Source organism: Heterodontus francisci, chromosome 29 (assembly GCF_036365525.1).
Source record: "Heterodontus francisci isolate sHetFra1 chromosome 29, sHetFra1.hap1, whole genome shotgun sequence".
NCBI classification, from domain to species: Eukaryota; Metazoa; Chordata; class Chondrichthyes; order Heterodontiformes; family Heterodontidae; genus Heterodontus; species Heterodontus francisci.
In genome coordinates, this window is record NC_090399.1 from 44525233 (window position 1) to 44545928 (window position 20696).

Consider the following 20696-nt stretch of genomic DNA (forward strand, 5'->3'; position numbering starts at 1 on the left):
TATACTGCCAAGCGTTTGACAGCACACTCAAGCCCTGAGTAGAGAAGGTCAATAGATTTGATAGAGGTGTTCAACATCATAACCAGTTTTAATTAAAGTAAATAAGGTCAAACTATGCCTAGTGGCAGAAGGGTCAGTAACCAGAGGACACTGACTTAAAGCAACTGGAAAAAGAATCAGAGGGGAAACAAGGAAACTTTTTTTTTTTTACAAACACAACCACCTGAAATACACTGACTAAAAGGGTGGGGGAAGCAGACTCAATAGTAACTTTCAGAAGGGAACTGGAAAAATACTTGAAGGGAAAAAAATTGCAGGGTGAGGAAAGAGCAGGGGAGTGGGACTAATTGGATAGATCTTTCTATCTAAGAGCCAGCACAGACACCATGGGCTGAATGGCCTCCTTCTGTGCTGTATAGAGTAAACCTCACAAACCACCCCTCAATTGACAGCTTCCTTCAGATCAGCAGAGACACTTTGAGGAGATATAATTGCGCACTAATTGTGGGGAAATTGTTAACTATTTTGCAGAATTCAATTTCTGGGTGACAAGTCCAAAACTGGCACGTTAGACAGCAGTATGTCAAGTGCAACATAGGTCTGCAGTCATGGAAACAAGGAAGGCCGTTCAGGCAGACGGTTCAAAAGATAACTGGGCATGCTGCTGGAGAGACGAGGGAGGGAGATGGCGAGAAGGCAATTATTCTTGCATTATTCTGCCACCAATCGCGGGCGCGGTTTTAAAATCGTGTATAATTTGCGGCTCATTCTGCTATCACTTTCAAACTTAGAGACATAGAATGCTAACAGCACAGAAGGAGGCCATTCGGCCCATCGTGCCCGTGCCAGCGCTCTGCAACATCAACTCACCTAGTCCCAGGCCCCTCCCCTTTCCCTGTAACTTTTTTTCCCTTCTGGTGCTTATCCAATTCCCTTTTGAAAGCCACGATTGAATCTGTCTCCATCACACTCTCAGGCAGTGCATTCCAGATCCTAACCACTCGCTGCATAGAAAGGTTTTTCCTCATGTCACTATTGTTTCTTTTGCCAAGCACCTTAAATCAGTGTCCTCTGGTTCTCGACCAATGAGAACAGTTTCTCCCTCTCTACTCTGTCCAAACCCCTCATGATTTTGAACACCTCTATCAAATCTCCTCTCAACCTTCTCTTCTCAAAGGAGAACAGCCCCATCTTCTCCAACCTATCCATGTAACTGAAGTTCCTCCTCCCTGGAATCATTCTCGCAAATCTTTTCTGCACTCTCTCTAAAGCCTTCACATCCTCCCTAACTTTGTATCCATGCTACCACTGTCCCTTTTATTCCATGGGCTTCAACTTTGCTGGCAAGCCTGTTATGTGGCACTTGATCAAGCGTCTTTTCAAAGTCCATGTACACCACATCAACCACATTCCTCTCATCAACCCTCGCTGTTACTTCAGCAAAATACTCAATCAAGTTAATTAAACACAATTTGCCCTTAACAAATTCGGGCTGGTTTTCCTTAATTAATCCACATTTGTCCAAGTCACTGCTAATTTTGTTCCTGGATTGAGAAGAATGGGCTTCTTTCACATTCTGATAAGACAGGGTACTATGTTGCAAATTTGAGATGAAACTGTTAAGTTGCGTTCTCAAACCAAGTTTTGTTTGACTTGGTGCGGGAGAGGTTAAGGAAGTAAGTTAAAGCAATACAAATTCCAACAGGGTATTCTTTAGCCAGAGAATGGTGAGAATGTGGAACTTGCTACCACAAGGAGTATTTGAGGCAAATAGCAGAATTACATTTAAGGGGAAACTAAGGGAGAAAGGAATAGAGGGATCTGCTGATAGGGTGAGGTGAGTGGGAGGTGGCACACGGACATGGACAAGTTGAGTCGCACGGCCTGTTTCTGTGCTGTAAATTCTGTGCAAAATCTGTCTTGGGATATCTAGATTATTGGGTAAGCTATCAAACTGGCAAGATTCCTTGGACAGGGGCAGAGATGTCACAACGTGTTCGTCATATCAAGAATCCTTGCCTGGCTTTGAAATGTTGGACACTCACAAAACTTGCAGATACACAGACGTCACTCAGAGCTATTCTTGACGACCGAGCTACTTGGCATGCCAGTCAGACATGAAAAGATGGCAAGATCCTTCTAAGTGCCACAATTTAGCAGTTCACACAATCAGGCTACATAGTAAAATTGATGAAAAGCATATTTATGTTTTTAGGTATGAAAGTGTTCTTTTAATCTGAAGTGTTGAAATCTTGCGTGGAGAAGCAAATTGTTGTTGAATATCTCAAGTGTGTTATTCCCGATCTGGTGTCAACGTCACAGAGAATGGGACAGGGGCAAAAGAACCCAAGTTGCAATCTTTGTCCAAAGATTCTGGAAATTATTAAAATTTCTTCTTTTAAAAAAAAATTACAGTTTTTAGGTCTGTTATGCCAATTGTTCGGTTTTACTTCTGTGTATTTATACATCCAGCAAATAAATTTGAATAATAGTTTTAGCCTGAAAGATAACACTGGCATCATATGGCTTTTATGTACCAATGTGGACAGCACTGCATTGCAGGCAGCTCATGCAATGTCAGTACAAAGTATTGTAGCAAACAGGTAACTGCTCACCCTCTGGCACACTGCATCCATTTACAGTACACTCAAGAATGGCCAAAGATGGCAAGGAACTGACTACGGAAACCACAGATACAAACAGAGCTAGGAAACAGCCCTGAATTGGAGATCCTAACTGTTCCTGATTCACCAAGACGTGCAGGCTGCTCTTCCTGCAGGGCCTCTCTGTTCAGCACCCAGGATCAACAATCAAACAGGACCAAATAAAACATCCTGCACCAATAACATGAGTACCAATTCCTTGTACACACAATGTGCAGTGAAGCCCCTAACCTGCCCTGTCCAGGAGAAACCCTCAGCCAGGTCAATACTCTTGGTGTGCAGTACTACCAAAAAGTACACCAGATGCTCAACTGTATGTAGCTACAAGAACCACATGCAATGATGAGACTGAAGGAAGACAGATCCTTTATTGAATCGCATAGCGCAGGAGGCCATTTGGCCCATCATCTCTCAGGGAATCAAGGCATATGGGAGCAGGGAGGAAAGTGGAGTGAAGCCCAAGATCAGCCATGATTATATTGAAAGGCGGAGCAGGCTTGATGGGTCGTATGGTCTATTCCTGCTCCTATTTCTTATATTTCTGCCTGTGCCAGCCAAAAAAAGAGCTATGCAGCCTAATCCCGCTACCAGCTCTTGGTCTGCAGCCCTGCAGGTTAGGGCACTTCAAGTGCATATCTGAAGTTTTTTTTAAATGCAAAGAGGGTTTCTGCCTCTACCACCCTTTTAGGCACTGAGTTCCAGATCCCCATCACCTTCTGGGTGAAAACATTCCTCAACTCCCCTCTAATCTTTCTACCAATTGTTTCAAAGCTCTGCCCCCTGATTATTGACCTCCCTGCTAAGGGAAATACGTCCTTCCTACGGGATCTAAAAGATCCCATGGCACTTTTTCGAAGAGGCACAGAGGAGTTATTCTATGTCTTGAGCCAATATCTATCCCTCCAGCAACATGACAAAAACAGATTATCTGGTCATGATCATAATGTTGTTTGCAGGAGCTTGTTGTGTGCAAATTGGCTGCCACGTTTGCTAAATGACAACAGTGACGACATTTCAAAGGCACGTCATTGGCTGCAAAGTGCCTTGGGGCGTCCCGAGATCGTGAAAGGCCCAAATTAAATGCATGTCTTTTTTTTTTTCTCTGCGTTGATCTAACCCATGAACAAGACCGCCATTGTTTATGCGAACTGGTGACACCATGCTTGGGGAGGATGGTAGAAAGGAAGCACTCAGGAAGTTGAAGAATATGCTTAATATGCTTCCAAGCAACTCTCTCTGTCTAATAGAGTAATATGCAGGATCCACCATGTGTGGGTAACTTCAGCTACACATCCCTGTGTCTAACCCGTTTGTCAGTCTGACTTCAGTGGAGCAGTGGGGATGGAATTATTGATGGGTGTGGGAAATGCTCCTGTGACACACACCCAACAGTAAGGTTTGCTGGAGGCATGACTGGAAGCCCAATGTTACACATTGCTGGCCATTCATTTTTCCCAGTGCCTCAACCCAAGTTGCTGTTTGTGCCGCTCACCTCGTCCTTACCTCTGCTGTTCTCGCACATTCTGTCCCCAGACAATTCCAAAGCTGCAGAAACGTTCACGAGCAGCAAGCCAGCGATTTGAGATTAAAAAGGCAGTGAGCCCCCTCCTCCACGTCTCTGAGCCCCTGCTAGTTCTGCCTTGCTCTACCCATCGGAGTCCCACCCACCCCACCCTTCCTTTATCAAGGTCTCGCTCGGCAATCCCCTGCCCGACTTCCGTGTCGGCCCCGATATCTTGGTCCACTGCCAACCCCTTCACCGCTCCATCTGCACCACCATCTGAATCCAGGCAGCAGACTGTACCTCAGGATCTCTCCCTTGTAACAATCCGTCTGTGACTCTCTCCCCGTGGAGCCTCAGCCTCTTCCTCCTTGGATTGGTTGGTTGGTTGGTCGGTCAGTCTGTCTGTCTCCCTCTCTTGAATGCCTCTCCCTGTTTCTCTCACTTCCCTGAAGTCAGTCTCTCCCCTCCCAGTCAGTCAACCAACCAGTCACTCTCTGTCTCCCTCCCTACCCCACTGTCGCTCTCTCTCTCTCTCCCACCCCCACCCACCCCAACCAGGGTCACTCTCTCTCTCTGTCTCTCCCTCCCTCTCCTCCCTCCCTATCCCAGGATCTCTCTCTCTCCTTCCTTCTCCCTCCCTATCCCAGTATGTGTTTCTCTCTCCTCCCTCCCTATTCCAGGATCTCTCGCTTTCCCACTCTTCCTCCACTCTGGCTCAGTCTCTTTCCTCTCTCTCACCCTCCCCCTGTCATCCCCCCGGCCATTCCTCCTGAGGTCAGTCTCTCTCTCTCTCCACACCCTCCTCCCTCCCTCTGTTCTTCCCACCCCGGGATCTCTGTCTTTCTCCCTCCCCTGGTCAGTTCCCCACCTCGCTCTTCACCTCCCCCGACCTGGATCTCTCTAACCCAGGGTCAGCCTCCCTGCTGGAGAACTGCCGTGGGACCCGCTTCCCCTCTCCTCACCGAATCTCAACCAGCAGCCGGCCCGCTCTCCATACAGGACCCAATCTCCCCTCTCTCTCCCCCGCTCCAGGCCCCGGACTCCTTCTCTAGTTCAAGCGCTAGGCCCCAATCCCCGGCCTCCGGTACCTGCCCCCCCCTCCCAAACGCAACAACAGCTCCGCAGCTTCTGGCCTCTGACCATCAGCCCCTGCGCGAACCGCAGCCAGACCTTCGATTGGCTGGTGAACCGCGGGGCGGGGCCGCAGTGACGTGTGCGTGCCCGCAGGCGCCTTACCTGGGGACACAGCAGCTGGACACTGGGGGGCGGGGCCACTTCTGAATGGGGCGGGGCCTGGAGTCCATGGGCGGGGTCAGTCATGTGGGCGGGGCCGGGAGTCCACGGGCGGGGTCAGTCATGTGGGCGGGGTCACTACTGCTTGGGGCGGGGCCAGTTCTGTCCCTGCCCTCGCTTCCCAGCACTATTTTACAGGCTGGGTGAGATTGTGGGTGAGGGTGACAGTGTATGTGAAACTGAGGGTAAGATTGCAGGTGAGGGTGCGTATGAACCATCGAAACATACAAAAATTACAGCACAGCAGGAGACCATTCAGCCCATCGTGTCTGCACGGGCCAGAAAAACTAGCCGCCCAATCTAATCCCACCTCCCAGCACCTGGTGCATAGCCTTGCCAGTTACAGCACTTCAGGTGCATGTCCATGTACCTGTTAAAAGAATTGACGGTTTCTGCCTCCACCACCATTCCTGGCAGTAAATTTCAGACACCCACCACCCTCTGGGTGAAAAAGGTTTTCCTCATGTCCCCTCTAATCCTTCTACTAATCACCTTAAGTCTGTGCCCCCTGGTAATTGACCTCTCCGCTGGGGGAAACAGGTCCTTCCTGTCTATTCTATCTGGGCCCCTCATAATTTTGTACACCTCAGTTAAGTCACCCCTCAGCCTCCTTTGTTCTAAGGAAAACAATCCCAACCTATCCAATCTTTCCTCATAGCTGCAGCTTTCAAGCCCTGGCAACATTCTTGTAAATCTCCTCTGTATTCTCTCCAGAGCATTTATATCCTTTCTGTAATGTGGTGACCAGAACTGTATGCAATACTCCTGCTGAAGCCCAACCAGTGTTTTATACAGTTCCAGCATTACATCCCTGCATTTGTATTCTATACCTCGGCCAATAAAAGAAAGCATTCCATATGCCTTCTTCACCACTCTATCTACCTGTCCTGCCACCTTCAGGGACCTGTGAACATGCACTCCAAGGTCTCTCACTTCTTCTACCCCTCTCAATATCCTTCCATTTATTGTGTATTCCTTTGCTTTATTTGCCCTCCCCAAATGCATTACCTCACACTTCTCTGGATTGAATTCCATTTGCCACTTTTCCACCCACTCAGCCAAACCATTTATATCATTCTGGAGTCGACGGCTATCCTCTTCACTATTAACTAAACAACCAATTTTTGTGTCATCAGCAAATTTCTCAATCATGCCTCTCACATTTAAGTCCAAATCATTAATATATACCCCAAACAGCAAAGGACCCAACACTAAGCCTTATGGAATGCCACTGGAAACAGCTTTCCATTCTGGATCCAACCTGCCACATTCCCCTGTATCCCGTGGGCTTTCGTTTTACTGACCAGTCTGCCATCGGGACCTTGTCAAATGCCTTACTAAAATCCATGTTGACCACATCCACTGCTTGGGCTTGGGCTGATAAGTGGCAAGTAACATTCGCGCCACACAAGTGCCAGGCAATGACCATCTCCAACAAGAGAGAATCTAACCATCTCCCCTTGATATTCAACGGCATTACCATCGCTGAATCCCCCACGATCAACATCCTAGGGGCTACCATTGACCAGAAACTGAACTGCAGTAGCCATATAAATACTGTGGCTACAAGAGCAGGTCAGAGGCTAGGAATCCTGCAGAGAGTAACTCACCTCCTGACTCCCCAAAGACTGTCCACCATCTACAAGGCACAAGTCAAGAGTGTGATGGAATACTCTCCACTTGCCTGGATGGGTGCAGCTCCAAAAACACTCAAGAAACTCGACACCATCCAGGATAAAGCAGCTCGCATGATTGGCACCCCATCTACAAACATTCACTCCCTCCACCACCGACGCACAGTGGCAACAGTGTGCACCATCTACAAGATGCAGTGCAGCAATGCACCAAGGCTCCTTTGACAGCACCTTCCAAACCCGCGACCTCTACCAACTAGAAGGCAGCAAATGCATGGGAACACCACCACCTGCAAGTTCCCCTCCAAGTCACACACCATCCTGACTTGGAACTAAATCGCCGTTCCTTCACTGTTGCTGGGTCAAAATCCTGGAACTCCCTTCCTAACAGCACTGTGGGTCTACCTACCTCTCATGGACTGCAGCGGTTCAAGAAGGCAGCTCACCACCACCTTCTCAACGGCAATTAGGGAGGAGCAATAAATGCTGGTGTAGCCAGCGACGCCCACATCCCATGAATGAATTTTAAAAAACTACCCTTATCAATCCTTCTCGTTACTTCCTCAAAAAACTCAATTAAGTTAGTAAGACGCGACCTTCCCCAAACAAATCTATGCTGACTATCCCTGATTAATCTGTGCCTTTCTAAGCAGCAGTTTATCCTGTCTCTCAGAATTGATTCTAATAATTTGCCCACCACTAAGGTCAGACTGACCAGCCTATAATTATGTGGCCTATCCCTCGTGCCCTTTTTAAACAATGGTGCAACATTCGCAGACCTCTGTATCCAGTGAGGATTTGAAGATGATCCTCAGCACATCTACTATTTTCTCCCTGACTTCCTTTAACAACCTGGGATGCAATCCATCCGGCCCTGCAGACTTATCCACTTTCAAGGATGTCAGACCCTCTAGTACTTCCTCTCTCATTATGCTTATCGTATCTAATATTTCACACTCCTTTTTAACTACAATGTCTGCATCATCCCTCTCCTTTGCGAAGACAGACCAAAAATTCATTAAGAAAATAAAATCAAAATACTGCAGATGCTGGAAACAAGAAATGCTGGTAATACTCAGCAGTTCTGGCAGCATCTGCGGAGAGAGAAGCAGAGTTAATGTTTCAGGTCAGTGACCCTTCATCAGAACTCATATATCACTGTTAAACTCATTAAGAACCCTGCCCACATCTTCTGCATCCACGCATAAGTTCCCTTGTACATCTCTGATAGGCCCTACCCTTTCCTTAGTTATCCTATTGCTTTTAATATACTGATAAAACATCTTCGGGTTTTCCTTGATTTTACCTGCCAATATTTTTTCATGTCCTCTCTTTGCTTTTCGAGTTTCATTTTTTACTTCACCCCTGCACTTTCTATACTCCTCTAGGCTTTCTAAAGTATTAAGATATTTGTGATCTTCATAAGCTTTCTTTTTCTGCTTTATCTTACCCTGTATGCTTCTAGGTAACCAGGGGGCTTTAGATATGGCCGTACCACCCTTTATCTTTGTGGGGAAATGTCTACACTGTGCCTGTCGTAACCTGCTTTTGAATGCCTCCCACTGGTTTGCCACTAATTTTCCATCAAGTAGCTGCATTCAGTCCAGCGTATGCAGCATGCGATAGACAACTAAGCGGTCCCACAAACAACGGGTCAGATCTAAGCTCTGCAGTCCTGTCACATCCAATCGTGAATGGTAGTGGACAATTAAACAACTAACTGAGGAAGTGGCTCCACAAATATCCCCATCCTCAATGATGGAGGACCCAGCACATCAGTGCGAAAGGTAAGACATTTGAAACAATCTTCAGCCAGAAGTGTCAAGTGGATGATCCATCTCGGCCCCCTCCTGAAGTCCCCAGCATCACAGATGCCAGACTCCAGCCAATTCGATTCATTCCGTGTGATATGAAGAAATTACTGAAGACACTGGATACAGCAAAGGCTATGGGCCCTGACAACATTCTGGCAATAGTACTGAAGACTAGCCGTGCCCCTGGCCAAACTGTTCCAGTACAGCTACAACACTGGCATCTACAGGTAATGTCACTAGACCAGTAATCCAGAGCCCAGGGTAATCCTCTGAGGATATGAGTTCGAATCCCACAATGGCAGATGGTGAAATTTGAATTCAATTAATAAATCTGGAATTAAAAGTTAGTCTAATGGTGACCATGAAACCATTGTCGATTGTTGTAAAAACCCATCTTGTTCACTAATGTCTTTTTGGGAAGGAAATCTGCGAGTGGAGTAGAGAATACAAAAAACATTCCAGTATTAGCTGTAAATCAGGAAGTGGAAGGAAGAGAGGAACTTGGTGAAATTACAATCACCAGGGAAGCGGTACTGAGCAAACTGATGGAGCTGCAGGCTGACAAGTCCCCGGGTCCTGATGGGCTTCATCCTAGGGTCTTAAAAGAGGTGGCTAATGAGTTAGTAGATGCGTTGGTGTTAATTTTTTCAAAATTCGCTAGATTCTGGAAAGGTTCCATCAGACTGGAAAGTAGCAAATATAACCCCTCTATTCAAGAAGGAAGGGAGGTAGAAAACAGGTAGCAATAAGCCAGTTAGCTTGATGTCTGTCGTGGGCTAAGTGTTAGAATCGATCATTAAGGAGATTATAGCTGGGAACTTAGAAAAACCCAAGATAATCGGGAATAGTCAGCATGGTTTTGTGAAAGGGAAATCAGGTTTAACCAATTTATTGGAGTTCTTTGAAGGAGTAACATGTGCTGTGGATAAAGGGGAGCCCATGGACGTACTGTACCTGGATCTCCAAAAGGCATTTGACAAAGTAACTGTGCAAAGGCATAAAGGGTAACTGCGCAAAGTAGGAGCTCATGGTGTGGGAGGTAACATCTTAGCATGGATAGAACAGGCATAAGAACATACATAAGAACTAGGAGCAGGAGTAGACAATTCAGCCCCTCAAGCTGCTCCGATAGAAGATTGGCTGACTGGCAGAAAACAGGGAGAATGCATAAATGGGTTCTTTTCTGGTTGGCAGGACGTGACGAGTGGAGTCCCACAGGGGTCTATACTGGGGACTCAACTTTTTATCATTTATATCGGACTTAGATGAGGGGAGCGATGGCATGGTAGCTAAATTTGCAGATGACACAAAGATAGGTAGGAAAGTATGTTGTGAAGAGAACATAAATGGGATTAGAAAGGTTGGGTGTTGGATGGCCGGCACAGACACGCTGGGCCGAAGGGCCTGTTTCTGTGCTGTATAACTCTAAGGAGGTTGCAGACCAATATCAATAGGTTGAGTGAGTGGGCAAAAATCTGGCAGAAGGAGTAGAATGTGGGAAAACGTGAAGTTATTCACTTTGGCAGGAAGAATAAAAAAGCAGAGCATTTCTTAAATGGGGAACGACTGCAGAATTCTGAGGTGCAGAGGGATCTAGGTGTTCTCGTGCATAAGTCACAAAAAGTTAGTATGCAGGTACAGAAAGTAATAAAGAAAGCTAATGGAATGCTATCCTTTATTACGAGAGGATGTCCAGTCACCAAAATGAGGAAGCTGATGACAGTCTCTGATCCACAACTGTTTTATTGGCAATTCATAGTTCAGTCCCAACATTCCCTTCTGGAATAACTCTCTATCTAGAGGCAACTCCCTCAGTGGGTAAAAACCAGGCCCTTAAATACAAAACTATAATGAGCATCACCTGCTGTCTATTAACACTGAAATGAGTCCTGTTTAATTAAAGGGACCAGCATTTTCAATATTGTCATTGAATACTGTGTGCAGTTTTGGTCTCCTTATTTAAGGAAGGATGTAAATGTGTTGGAGGCGGTTCAGAGGAGGTTTACTAGATACCTGGAATGAGCGGGTTGTCTTATGAGGAAAGGTTGGACAGACTGGGCTTGTTTTCACTGGAGGTTAGAAGAGTGAGGGGAGACCTGATTGAAGTTTATAAGATCCTGAATGGTCTTGAGAAGGCGGATGTGGGAAGGATGTTTCCTCTTGTGGGTGAGTCCAGAACTAGGGGACACTGTTTTAAAATTAGGGGTCACCCTTTAAGGACAGAGATGAGGAGAATTTTTTTCTCTCAGAGGATTGTGCGACTTTGAAACTCTCTGCCTCAGACAGTGGTGGAGGCGGGGTCATTGAATATTGTTAAGGCGGAGGTAGGTAGATTCTTGTTAGGCAAGGGAATCAAAGGTTATCGGGGGTAGACGGGAGTATGAAATTCGAGACACAAACACATCAGCCATGATCTTATTGAATGGCGGAGCAGCTAGAGGTGCTGAATGACCTACTTCTGCTCCCAATTCATTTGTTCGTATGAATGAGTGCGGCTCCAACAACACTCAAGAAGCTCAACACCATCCAGGACAAAGCAACTCACTTCATTGGCATCCCACAAACATTCACTCCCTTCACCACCGACGCACAGTGGCAGCAGTGTGTACCATCTACAAGATGCACTGCAGCAATGCACCAAGGCTCCTTAGACAGCACCTTCCAAACTGGCAACCTCTACCAACTAGAAGGACAAGGGCAGCAGATACATGGGAACACCACCACCTGCAAGTTCCCCTCCAAGCCACACACCATCCTGACTTGGAACTATATCTCCGTTCCTTCACTGTTGCTGGAACTCCCTTCCTAACAGCACTGTGGGTGTACCTATCGCACATGGACTGCAGCAGTTCAAGAAGGCAGCTCACCACCACTTTCTCAAGGGCAATTAGGGATGGGCAATAAATGCTGGCTTAGCCAGCGATGTCCACGTTCCGTGAAAGAATTTTTAAAATTCATGTATGAAGAAATTGTTCAGGGTCCTAGAGAAGGGGTGTTCGTAATATAATGATTTGTAAAGAATATGGAGGCTTTTGATTTGAATTTGTTCAAATATTTTGGTTGCACTAAAACAGTAGAACTTTCTCAGGCTGGTGGAGGCAGGTTTAGGGGCACGGGGAAATTGCAGGACATGACCTTGGGTCAGGACCCCAACGTGATCCCAAACCCTTCCGGCTTTCCCTGGGGTACAGTTGGGAGTGCAGTGGAGAACCCCCATGGTTGAGGCGGGAAACCATTTGAAGAGCTTAAAAGGCAATTAGGAGCGTTTTTGCACATGGATTTTTTTCCCATCAGGAGTTCCACCTTGTGTCTGCAAGCCGGCAGATTGGTGAAGGTGAGTGCACAGCGGCAAGAACTTCCTTAGTGAAATAGAAAAGCTGGGAAGGCTTTGATCCATAACACTGAAGTGCTCCAGCCATGGCCAGGTGAAAGGCTGCTGTTGAAAGCACCGCTTATGTCAGAGTGCGATCACTGCTTGACAGGCGATTGCCAACTACCTAGAAGGCACTTTACCTGTCCAGCACTTCACTCACCTTCAGCTGCACTTCCCTGCTGCCAGGGAACAGTAGCGTAGTGGTACTGTTACTGGACTAGTCATCCAGAGGCCTGGACTAATGCTTTGGGGACATGAGTTCAAATCCCACTATGCCAACTGGGTGAATTTAAATTAAATTAATTAATAAATCTGGAATAAAAAAGCTGCTCTCCGCATTGATGGTCATGAAACTACAGGATTGTCATAAAACCTATCTTGTTCACTAATGTCCTTCAGGGAAGGAAATTTGCCATGCTGACCTGCTCTGGCCTGCATGTGACTCCAGAGGCAGAGAAACCTGGCTGACTCTTAACTGTCCTTTGAAATGGCCTAGCAAATTGCTCAGTTGTATTTAATCGCTACAGAAAAGGTTAATAAGAATAAAACCAGACGGACCACCTGGCATCGTCCTAGGCACGGGAAATGACAACGGCGAAGCCAGCCCTGTCGACCCTGCAAAGTCCTCCTTACTAACATCTTGGGGCTTGTGCCAAAGTTGGGAGAGCTGTCCCACAGACTAGTCAAGCATCACCATCACTGTCACCATTCCTGGTATGTCCTGTCCCACCAGAGGTGGCGGCACAGTGGTATACAGTAGGGAGGGAGCTGCCCTGGGAGTCCTCAATATCGACTCGGGACCCCATGAAGTCTCATGGCATCAGGTCAAACATGGACATGGAAACCTCCTGCTGATTACCACCTATTGCCCTCCCTCAACTGATGAATCAGTACTCCTCCTAGTTGAACACCATTTGGAGGAAGCACTGAGCATAGCAAGGGCACAGAATGTACTCTGGGTGGGGTACTTCAATGTCCATCACCATGAGTGGCTCGGTAGCACCACTACTGGCCGACTCCTAAAGGACATAGCTGCCGGACTGGGCCTGCGGCAGGTGGTGAGAGAACCAATGAAAGGGAAAAACCTATTTGATATCGTCCTCACCAATTTACCTGTCACGGATGCACCTGCCATGACAGTATTAGTATTCATGACCACTGCACAGTCGTTGTGGAGACCAAGTCCCATCTTCACACTGAGGACATGCTCCATCGTTTTGTGTGGCACTACCACTGTGCTAAATGGGATAGATGCAGAATGATCTGGCAACACAAAACTGGGCATCCATGAGGAGCTGTGGGCCATCAGCAGCAGTAGAACTGTACTCAGCCACAATCTGTAACCTCATGGCCTGGCATATCCCTCACTCTACCATTACCATCAAGCCGGGGGATCAACCTTGGTTCAATGAGGAGTGCAAGAGAGCGTGCCAGGAGCAGCACCAGACATACTTAAAAAAGGGGTGTCAATCATGTGAAGCTACAACACAAGATTATGCGCATGTCAAACAGTGGAGGCAGCATGCGATAGACAGAGCTAAGCAATCCCACAAACAACAGATCAGATCTAAGCTCTGCAAGACCTGCCACATCCAGTTGTGAATGGTGGTGGACAATTAAATAACTAACTGGAGGAGGAGGCTCCACAAATGTCCCCATCCTCAATGATGGGGGAGCCTAGCACATCAGTGCAAAAGACAAGGCTGAAGTATTTGCAACTATCTTCAGCCAGAAGTGCCGAGTGGATGATCCATCGCGGCCTCCTCCTGAAGTTCCCAGCATCACAGATGCCAGATTTCAGCCAATTCGATTCACTGCATGTGACATCAAGAAATGTCTGAAGGCACTGGATACCGCAAAGGCTATGGACCCTGACAGTATCCCAGTTGTCGCACTGAAGACTTGTGCTCCAGAACTAGCCACACCCCTTGGCAAACTATACAATACAGCTACAACACTGGCATCTACCCGGCAATGTGGAAAATTGCCCAGGTATGGCAGACAACATAAAAGGGAACCCAAAAATCTTCTACTGGTATGTAAATAGTAAGTGGGTAGCAAGAAGTGGAGTGGAGCCTATTAGGGACAAGGAGATTTATATATGCTTAGAGATGCAGGTTAAGGCTTGAATACTTAATGAGTATTTTGCATCAGTGTTTACCAAGGAAGAGGATGCTGACAAAATATCAGTAGTAGCAGAAATGATAGCGATAATGGCTGGGGTGAAAACTGATGGATAGGATGTACTGGAAAGTCTGGCTATACTTAGAGTGGATAAGTTGCCTGGCCCGGATGCCTTGTATCCCAGGTTGCTAAAGAAAGGAGATGGTGGAAGGACTTTCCATAATCTTCCAATCTTCCCTAGATATGGGGGAAGTGCCAGCAGATTGGAGATTGCCAAATGTGGCACCCTTATTGAAGAAAGAATGTAAGGACGGCCCTAGCAACTATAGGCCAGTTAGTTTAACATCAGTTGTGGGTAAGGCTTTGGAAACAATAATCAGTGAAAAATCAACAGGCACTCGGAGAGACTTGAGTTAATTAAGGAGAACCAGCATGGATTTTTTAAAAAACAGATCATGCTTGTCTAATCTAATGGAACTTTTTGATGAAGTAACTAAGAAGGTTGATGAAGGGAATGTTGTGGATGTTTTTTATATGGATTTTAAGAAAGCGTTTGATAAAGTATCATATTAAAGGCTGGTTAACAAAATTGAGGCTCATGGAATAGGACAGTCAGTGTTAGCTTGGATAAAAAAAATTGGCTTAAGGACAGAAAAACAGCATGTCATGGTAAATGGTTTTTCTTTTAAACTGGAGAATGGTAGACAGTGGTGTTCCCCAAGGGTCAGTGCTGGGATCACTGCTTTTTTGATATATTTAAATGACTTGGATATTGGAATACAGAGTAAAACTTAAAAATATACCAATGATATCAAATTTGGAGGTGTGGCAGACAGGATGATACCAACTCCCTGCAACAGGACATAGATAGGCTAGCGGAATGGGCAAACAAGTGCTCATTTGGAATTTAATACAGAGAAGTGCGAGGTAATGCATTTTGGCAGAAGGAATACGGAGAGGCAATATATACTTAATGGGACAGTTCTAAAGAGGAACGGAGGGATCATGTGGTTCATGTGCCTAGATCTTTGTAGGTTGCAGGACATATTGAGAGTGTAATTAGCAAAACATCTGGGATCTTGAACTTCAAAATAGAGGCATTGAGTACAAAAGCAGGGAAGTTATGCTGAACCTTTATAAAGTTTTGACTCGGCTACAACTAGAGTACTGTGTCCCGTTCTGGTCACCACACTTTAGGAAGTAGGTGAGGGTCATTAAGAAGGTGCAGAGGAGATTTACCAGAATGGTTCCAGAAATGAGGGATTTTAGCTACAAGGTTAGGTTGGAAAAGCTGTGTTTGTTCTCCTTAGAACAAAGGAGATTGAGGGGAGATTTGATAGAGGTGTACAAGATTATGGCAGGTTTAGAGAAGGTAGATAAAGAAAAAATGTTCCCATTAGTTGATGGTACAAAGATGAGGGGCCACAGATTGAAGGTTTTGGGCAAGAGATACAGGGGGAATATGAGGAAGAACATTTTTACACAGTGAGTGGTAATGACCTGGAACTCACTGCCTACGTGGGTGGTGGAAGTGGAGACAATGAATGATTGCAAAAGGAAATTGGACAGGCGCTTGAGGGAAATAAACTTGCAAGGCTATGGGGATAATGCAGAGGAATGGGACTAACTGGATTTCTCATCAGACAGCTGGCATAGACTCACACTTCTCTGTACTAAACTCAATCTACCATGTGTCTGTCGATTCTTGATGCCAGAGTAATTATATGGCTGGTCCAGTTGAGTTTCTGGTCAATGGTAACCCCCAGAATATTGATGTTGGGGGATTCAGTGATGGTAATGCCATTGAACTTCAAGCCTGAATGTTGTCCAGGTCTGGCTGCATTTCTACACCGACTGCTTCAGTATCTGAGGAGTTGCAAATGGTGCTGAACATTGTGCGACCATCAGCGAACATCCCCACTTCTGACCTTATGATTGAAGGAAGGTCACTGATGATGCAGCTGAAGATGGTTGGGCCTAGGACACCACCCTGAGGAACTCCAGCGGTGATGTCCTGGAGCTGAGATGATTGACCTCCAACAACCACAACCATCTTCCTTTGTACCAGGTACGACTCCAACCAGCAGAAAGTTTTCCCCTTGATTCCCATTGACTCCAGTTTTGCTCGGGCTCCTTATGCCATATTCAGTCAAATGCTGCCTTGATGTCAAGGGCAGTCACTCTCACCTCATCTCCTGGGTTCAGCTCTTTTGTCCATGTTTGAACCAAGGCTGTAATGAGGTCAGGAGATGAGTGGTCCTCGTGGAATCCAAACTGAGCGTCACTAAGCAGGTTATTGCTGAGCAAGTGCCGCTTGACGAGAATGTGGAGTTGGGTGATAAGGGTAGGGAGTTAGGTGATGAAGGTAGGGAATTGGGTGATGAGGGTAGTGAGAGGGGTGGTGAGGGTAGGGAGTTGGATGACAAGGGTAGGTAGTTGGGTGGTGAGGATAGAATGTAGAGTGATGAGGGTAGGGAGTTGGGTGGCAAGGGTAGGGAGTTGGGTGACGAGGGTAGAAGGTTGGGTGGTGAGGGAATAATGGCCCACTCCTGATCCTTTATTGTTCTTATAGCTACTTCAGTCCCCTTTAGCAACATGGCTGCCTGCTCTCTCTCCCTCCTTTACCAACATGACTGCCCAGTCTCTCGCTCTCTCTCTTTCCCATTTACCAACATGACTGCCATGTCTCTCTCTCCTTTACCAACATGATCGCCTTGTGTTACAGCCACATAGTGAGGTGTGTGGGTGTTTCCCACTGTTCAACTCCCACCTGATCGCAGCAAATGTTTTTTGTTAGGCTGCCTTTGCTGGCAACGCAACCACTAGGTGGAGCAGTACTAGCACATACACAAATGTAACGTCACTGTCTGCGACATTCAGGCAGCTGCCAGGATTAAAGATGGCACTGCTCAATTTATCACAAAAAAACAAATTCAACCTGAAAATCCCCTCAATGGCTGCCATCGCTGCCTCCATCCCAATCCCCACCAATCCCCCACTCCCTCCTGCCATTGTACTTCTCACTATCAGTCCCTCCTGCGCCCGTCTTCTCACTGTTGCCTTCCATTAAGCACTCGCAACAGCCTCGTCGTTTACCCACCTCCCTCAGCCGCTCGCTCCAGACCTCGCCACTGCTCCCCCTCGCCATTTCCCCTCGGCCGATTGTTCCTCCCTCCTCGCACCCCCCACCACCCCGTTCTCCAGCCGCTCACTTCCCGCTTCAACCCCCCCCTCCCCCCGCCCCCTAGCTATGAGCTCCAGGCCGCGCCGCTTCCTTCCTCTTGGCCACTTGCTCCCATATTCGATCATTCCCCACGGCCGCCCAAAGCACCAAGTTGACATAGGAGTAAGTGGCCGAGGGGAGGGAAGTGGTGCAGCCTGGAGCTAGCGGCTGGGTGGGGGCGGGGGGGGGGGGGGGGGGGTGAAGCGGGGAGTGAGTGCCGGAGAGCCGGGTGGTGGAGGGGGGGGGGGGCGGGGGGGAAAGAGAGGTGAAGCGGGGATCAGGGAACAATCGGCCAAGGGAAGGGGGAGTGGAGAAGTGGCAAGGTCTGGAGCAAGTGGCTGAGGAGGGGAAGTGGCCGGTGGAGAGGAGGGGGGAGTGGGAGAAAACGTCGAGGCCTGCAGTGAGTGGCCGAGGGGAGAGAGCAGCCAGTGCGGCAGGAGCGAGTAGCTGAGTGGCGGGGATTGAGCAGGGTGAAGCAGTGATTGAAGCAGAGATGGTGGGAGGGAGGGCGTCATTGCGTGGTGACATCATGCGCATGCATGCACACATTCATACTGGCAGGCAGGCAAATGATCGCACACATTGATAACGTCTGCGATCGCTCTGCGCATGCTATGTCACTTGTTTTTGTTATTAGGGTTTGTGTTTCTCCCTCCTCATTAAACTCTTATCCCGAAATTGCTGCAACTGCATCCACTCACGCATTCACTTGCGCGCGCACACACGCACACAAGAAGAGACAGATAGTGAGGGAAAGGGGTAAGTGGTTGTAAGTGGGGTAGGTTTTGGGGGTCATCATAAACCTGTTGAATTCTCTCAGAAGTCAAGTTCTCGTTGGTTGTAGGCCTGAGGTGTTTGTAATATTCTCTCTTGGTTGAAAGTTCAGTTGAAGGTAGTGGATCACATCTAATTCACTGCTGTGTAAGTAAAAATGCAGAATTCTACAAAAGGCTGCTTCCCTTCTGGTTTGCAGGATTTCTCCCAGAGCCTTAGCTGGAGACAAGTTTCTTGGTGAGGCTTCTTTCTGGGTGCCCTCTCTCTCTCTCTCTCTCTTTTCAGGGAGATACCATTAAGGTTTGACACCTTTGTCTGTTGGGAGATGTGAATCTTCCTCCCTGTGACCTAGGATGTGGCTACTTCACACCTTCTTTGTTTCAGAAGAACCGTTCAATTCAAAAGTGTCTTGATAGGTTCAGAATGAGACTAATCTGGTTATGATGTTTCCACTTTATACCTTCTTTGTTTCAGAAGACCCCATTCAATCTAGGAATATTTCAGGATGGGTGTAACTGATCCCTCCCAGCTCAGAAGGTATTTCTTTATCCCGATCTAAGAGTTTGAATATACAAAGGCCAGGTTGTTTTCCTTCAGCAGCCATTTTTAGCAGTATTTTCTATTTTTTAAAAAGGTAAAGTCAATTTTTATAACTCTTCAGTTTTAGTCCGTAATTTTTTATCGTCACACCTTTTGTATGCATGACATGGGTTTCTCTCCTTTACCAATATGACTGCCTGGTCTTTCCTTTACCAACATGACTGCCCATTTTCTCCCTCTTTCTCTCTCTCCATCTCTCTCTCCTTCACCAACATGACTGCCTGCTCTCTCTCTCTCTCTCTCCTTTACCAACATGACTGGCCAGTCTCTCCCATTTACCAACATCGCTACCCATTCTCTCAGTTGTGATATTGTTTTAATTGCTTTGTTATGCCCAGTACAATCATATCATATTCCTACTTTTAAAATATGGGTTTTATTCAATATAGACTCTTTGAAATTGATTTTTCCTTTTAAAAGTGGTCACTGTACTGCAAAGATGGCCACCGAAGGTCAGATGACCTGGCCTGTGTATCCAAAAACTGCCTCACTGTCTCAGAAGTACAAAAGGTTATATTTCAGACTAAGAGGTGTCAACTACACCCATCCTGAAAACATCAAGAGACATTCCTGAATTAAATGGGTTTCTTCTGAGACAAAGAAGGTGCAAAGTAACCACATCATAACAGTATGCTATCCATACAGACATCCATAGATAGCCGTGAATTCCACATCTTGGACCATTATGTCATCACACCAGGGGAGAAAGCTATGTGTCAAATAACAGAAATGCTAATGTGATGAATTTTTACCTTAAAAAGCAATTCTCTGGAGAGTGAGGGAGAGATCAAGCAAAATCACAGAAAGCAATCCAGCCAGAGGCTGTGGAAAGAGTTCCAGCCAAAACAAGGAAAGGGCCCTGCTAATTCTACATTTCAACTTGCTGCAGCAGAAAGTGACCACCACCTCCAGTCTGAAGTCTTCACCACTCAACAAATTCAAGACTACAAACACCCAAGCCTGCAACTTTAAAACAGACTGTCCTTCTTAGAAGATTCAACTGGTTTACCATGAGCCATGAGCAGCTACCTGAGTTTAAACTACTTATCCTCTTCCTCTCTATCTATCTATTCTTGTGTATGTGTGTGAGAGTGAATGCGTGTGTGAGTGGTGTCGCTAACATTTCAGGGAAGGAATATTGTTTAATAAATTAATAAATAGTTAATCTTCTGTTTTAACCTATAAGAAAACCTATCATCTGTCTGTTTATTTGACCTTAAAAATACTCAGGGGCTAACTCATAATTTTAAATAAAACATGATTGTGGCCGGTTGGGAGGTGAATAGTGGAAGTCACCCCCACCCCCTTACTAGTTAACATTGCTACTGAATATGTAAATGTGATACAGTAGTTGGAGCAGTATTAGTCAGCAGGTGGCCTGTGTATTGAAGAGTTCTCTGGAATTCTGTTATTCTGTAATTAAGAACCCTTCGTTTGCTTTACCAATCATTGTCATAGTGTTTGGTACATTTGTCTTAAGAACCCAATAACACAATATGGTGGCAGTGGAATACAACAGAATAGCAGTGATGCAGAGGTACTCAACATGTTAGCAGTGGTGATCGACACAGTGGCAGCGATCACAATCGTGACATCGTGGACAACGGCCTCTCCCGTGTAAAGCCATAAAAACCTGAAGAAACACTGAGAATATATGGAAAAAGCAGCAGCTGCGCGACATAGGACCAGATTCG

The 20696-nt window shown here is 46.5% G+C and overlaps 1 protein-coding gene across 7 annotated transcripts in view; it reads right to left on the reverse strand.

Annotated features, from left to right (window-relative positions):
- rxrba (retinoid x receptor, beta a) overlaps nucleotides 1–4725 on the reverse strand; it is a 68642-nt gene extending 63917 nt beyond the window's left edge. For 2 of the 7 annotated variants that reach the window (XM_068009710.1, XM_068009709.1), the window contains exon 1: nucleotides 4156–4725. In XM_068009710.1, the coding sequence (XP_067865811.1) occupies nucleotides 4156–4185 (30 nt within the window). In that variant the 5' untranslated portion in view covers nucleotides 4186–4725. The remainder of the gene's footprint in view (nucleotides 1–4155) is intronic. The other 5 variants (XM_068009707.1, XM_068009706.1, XM_068009708.1 and 2 more) reach the window with 3 other exon arrangements.
- Between the last annotated feature and the right edge of the window lie 15971 nt (nucleotides 4726–20696).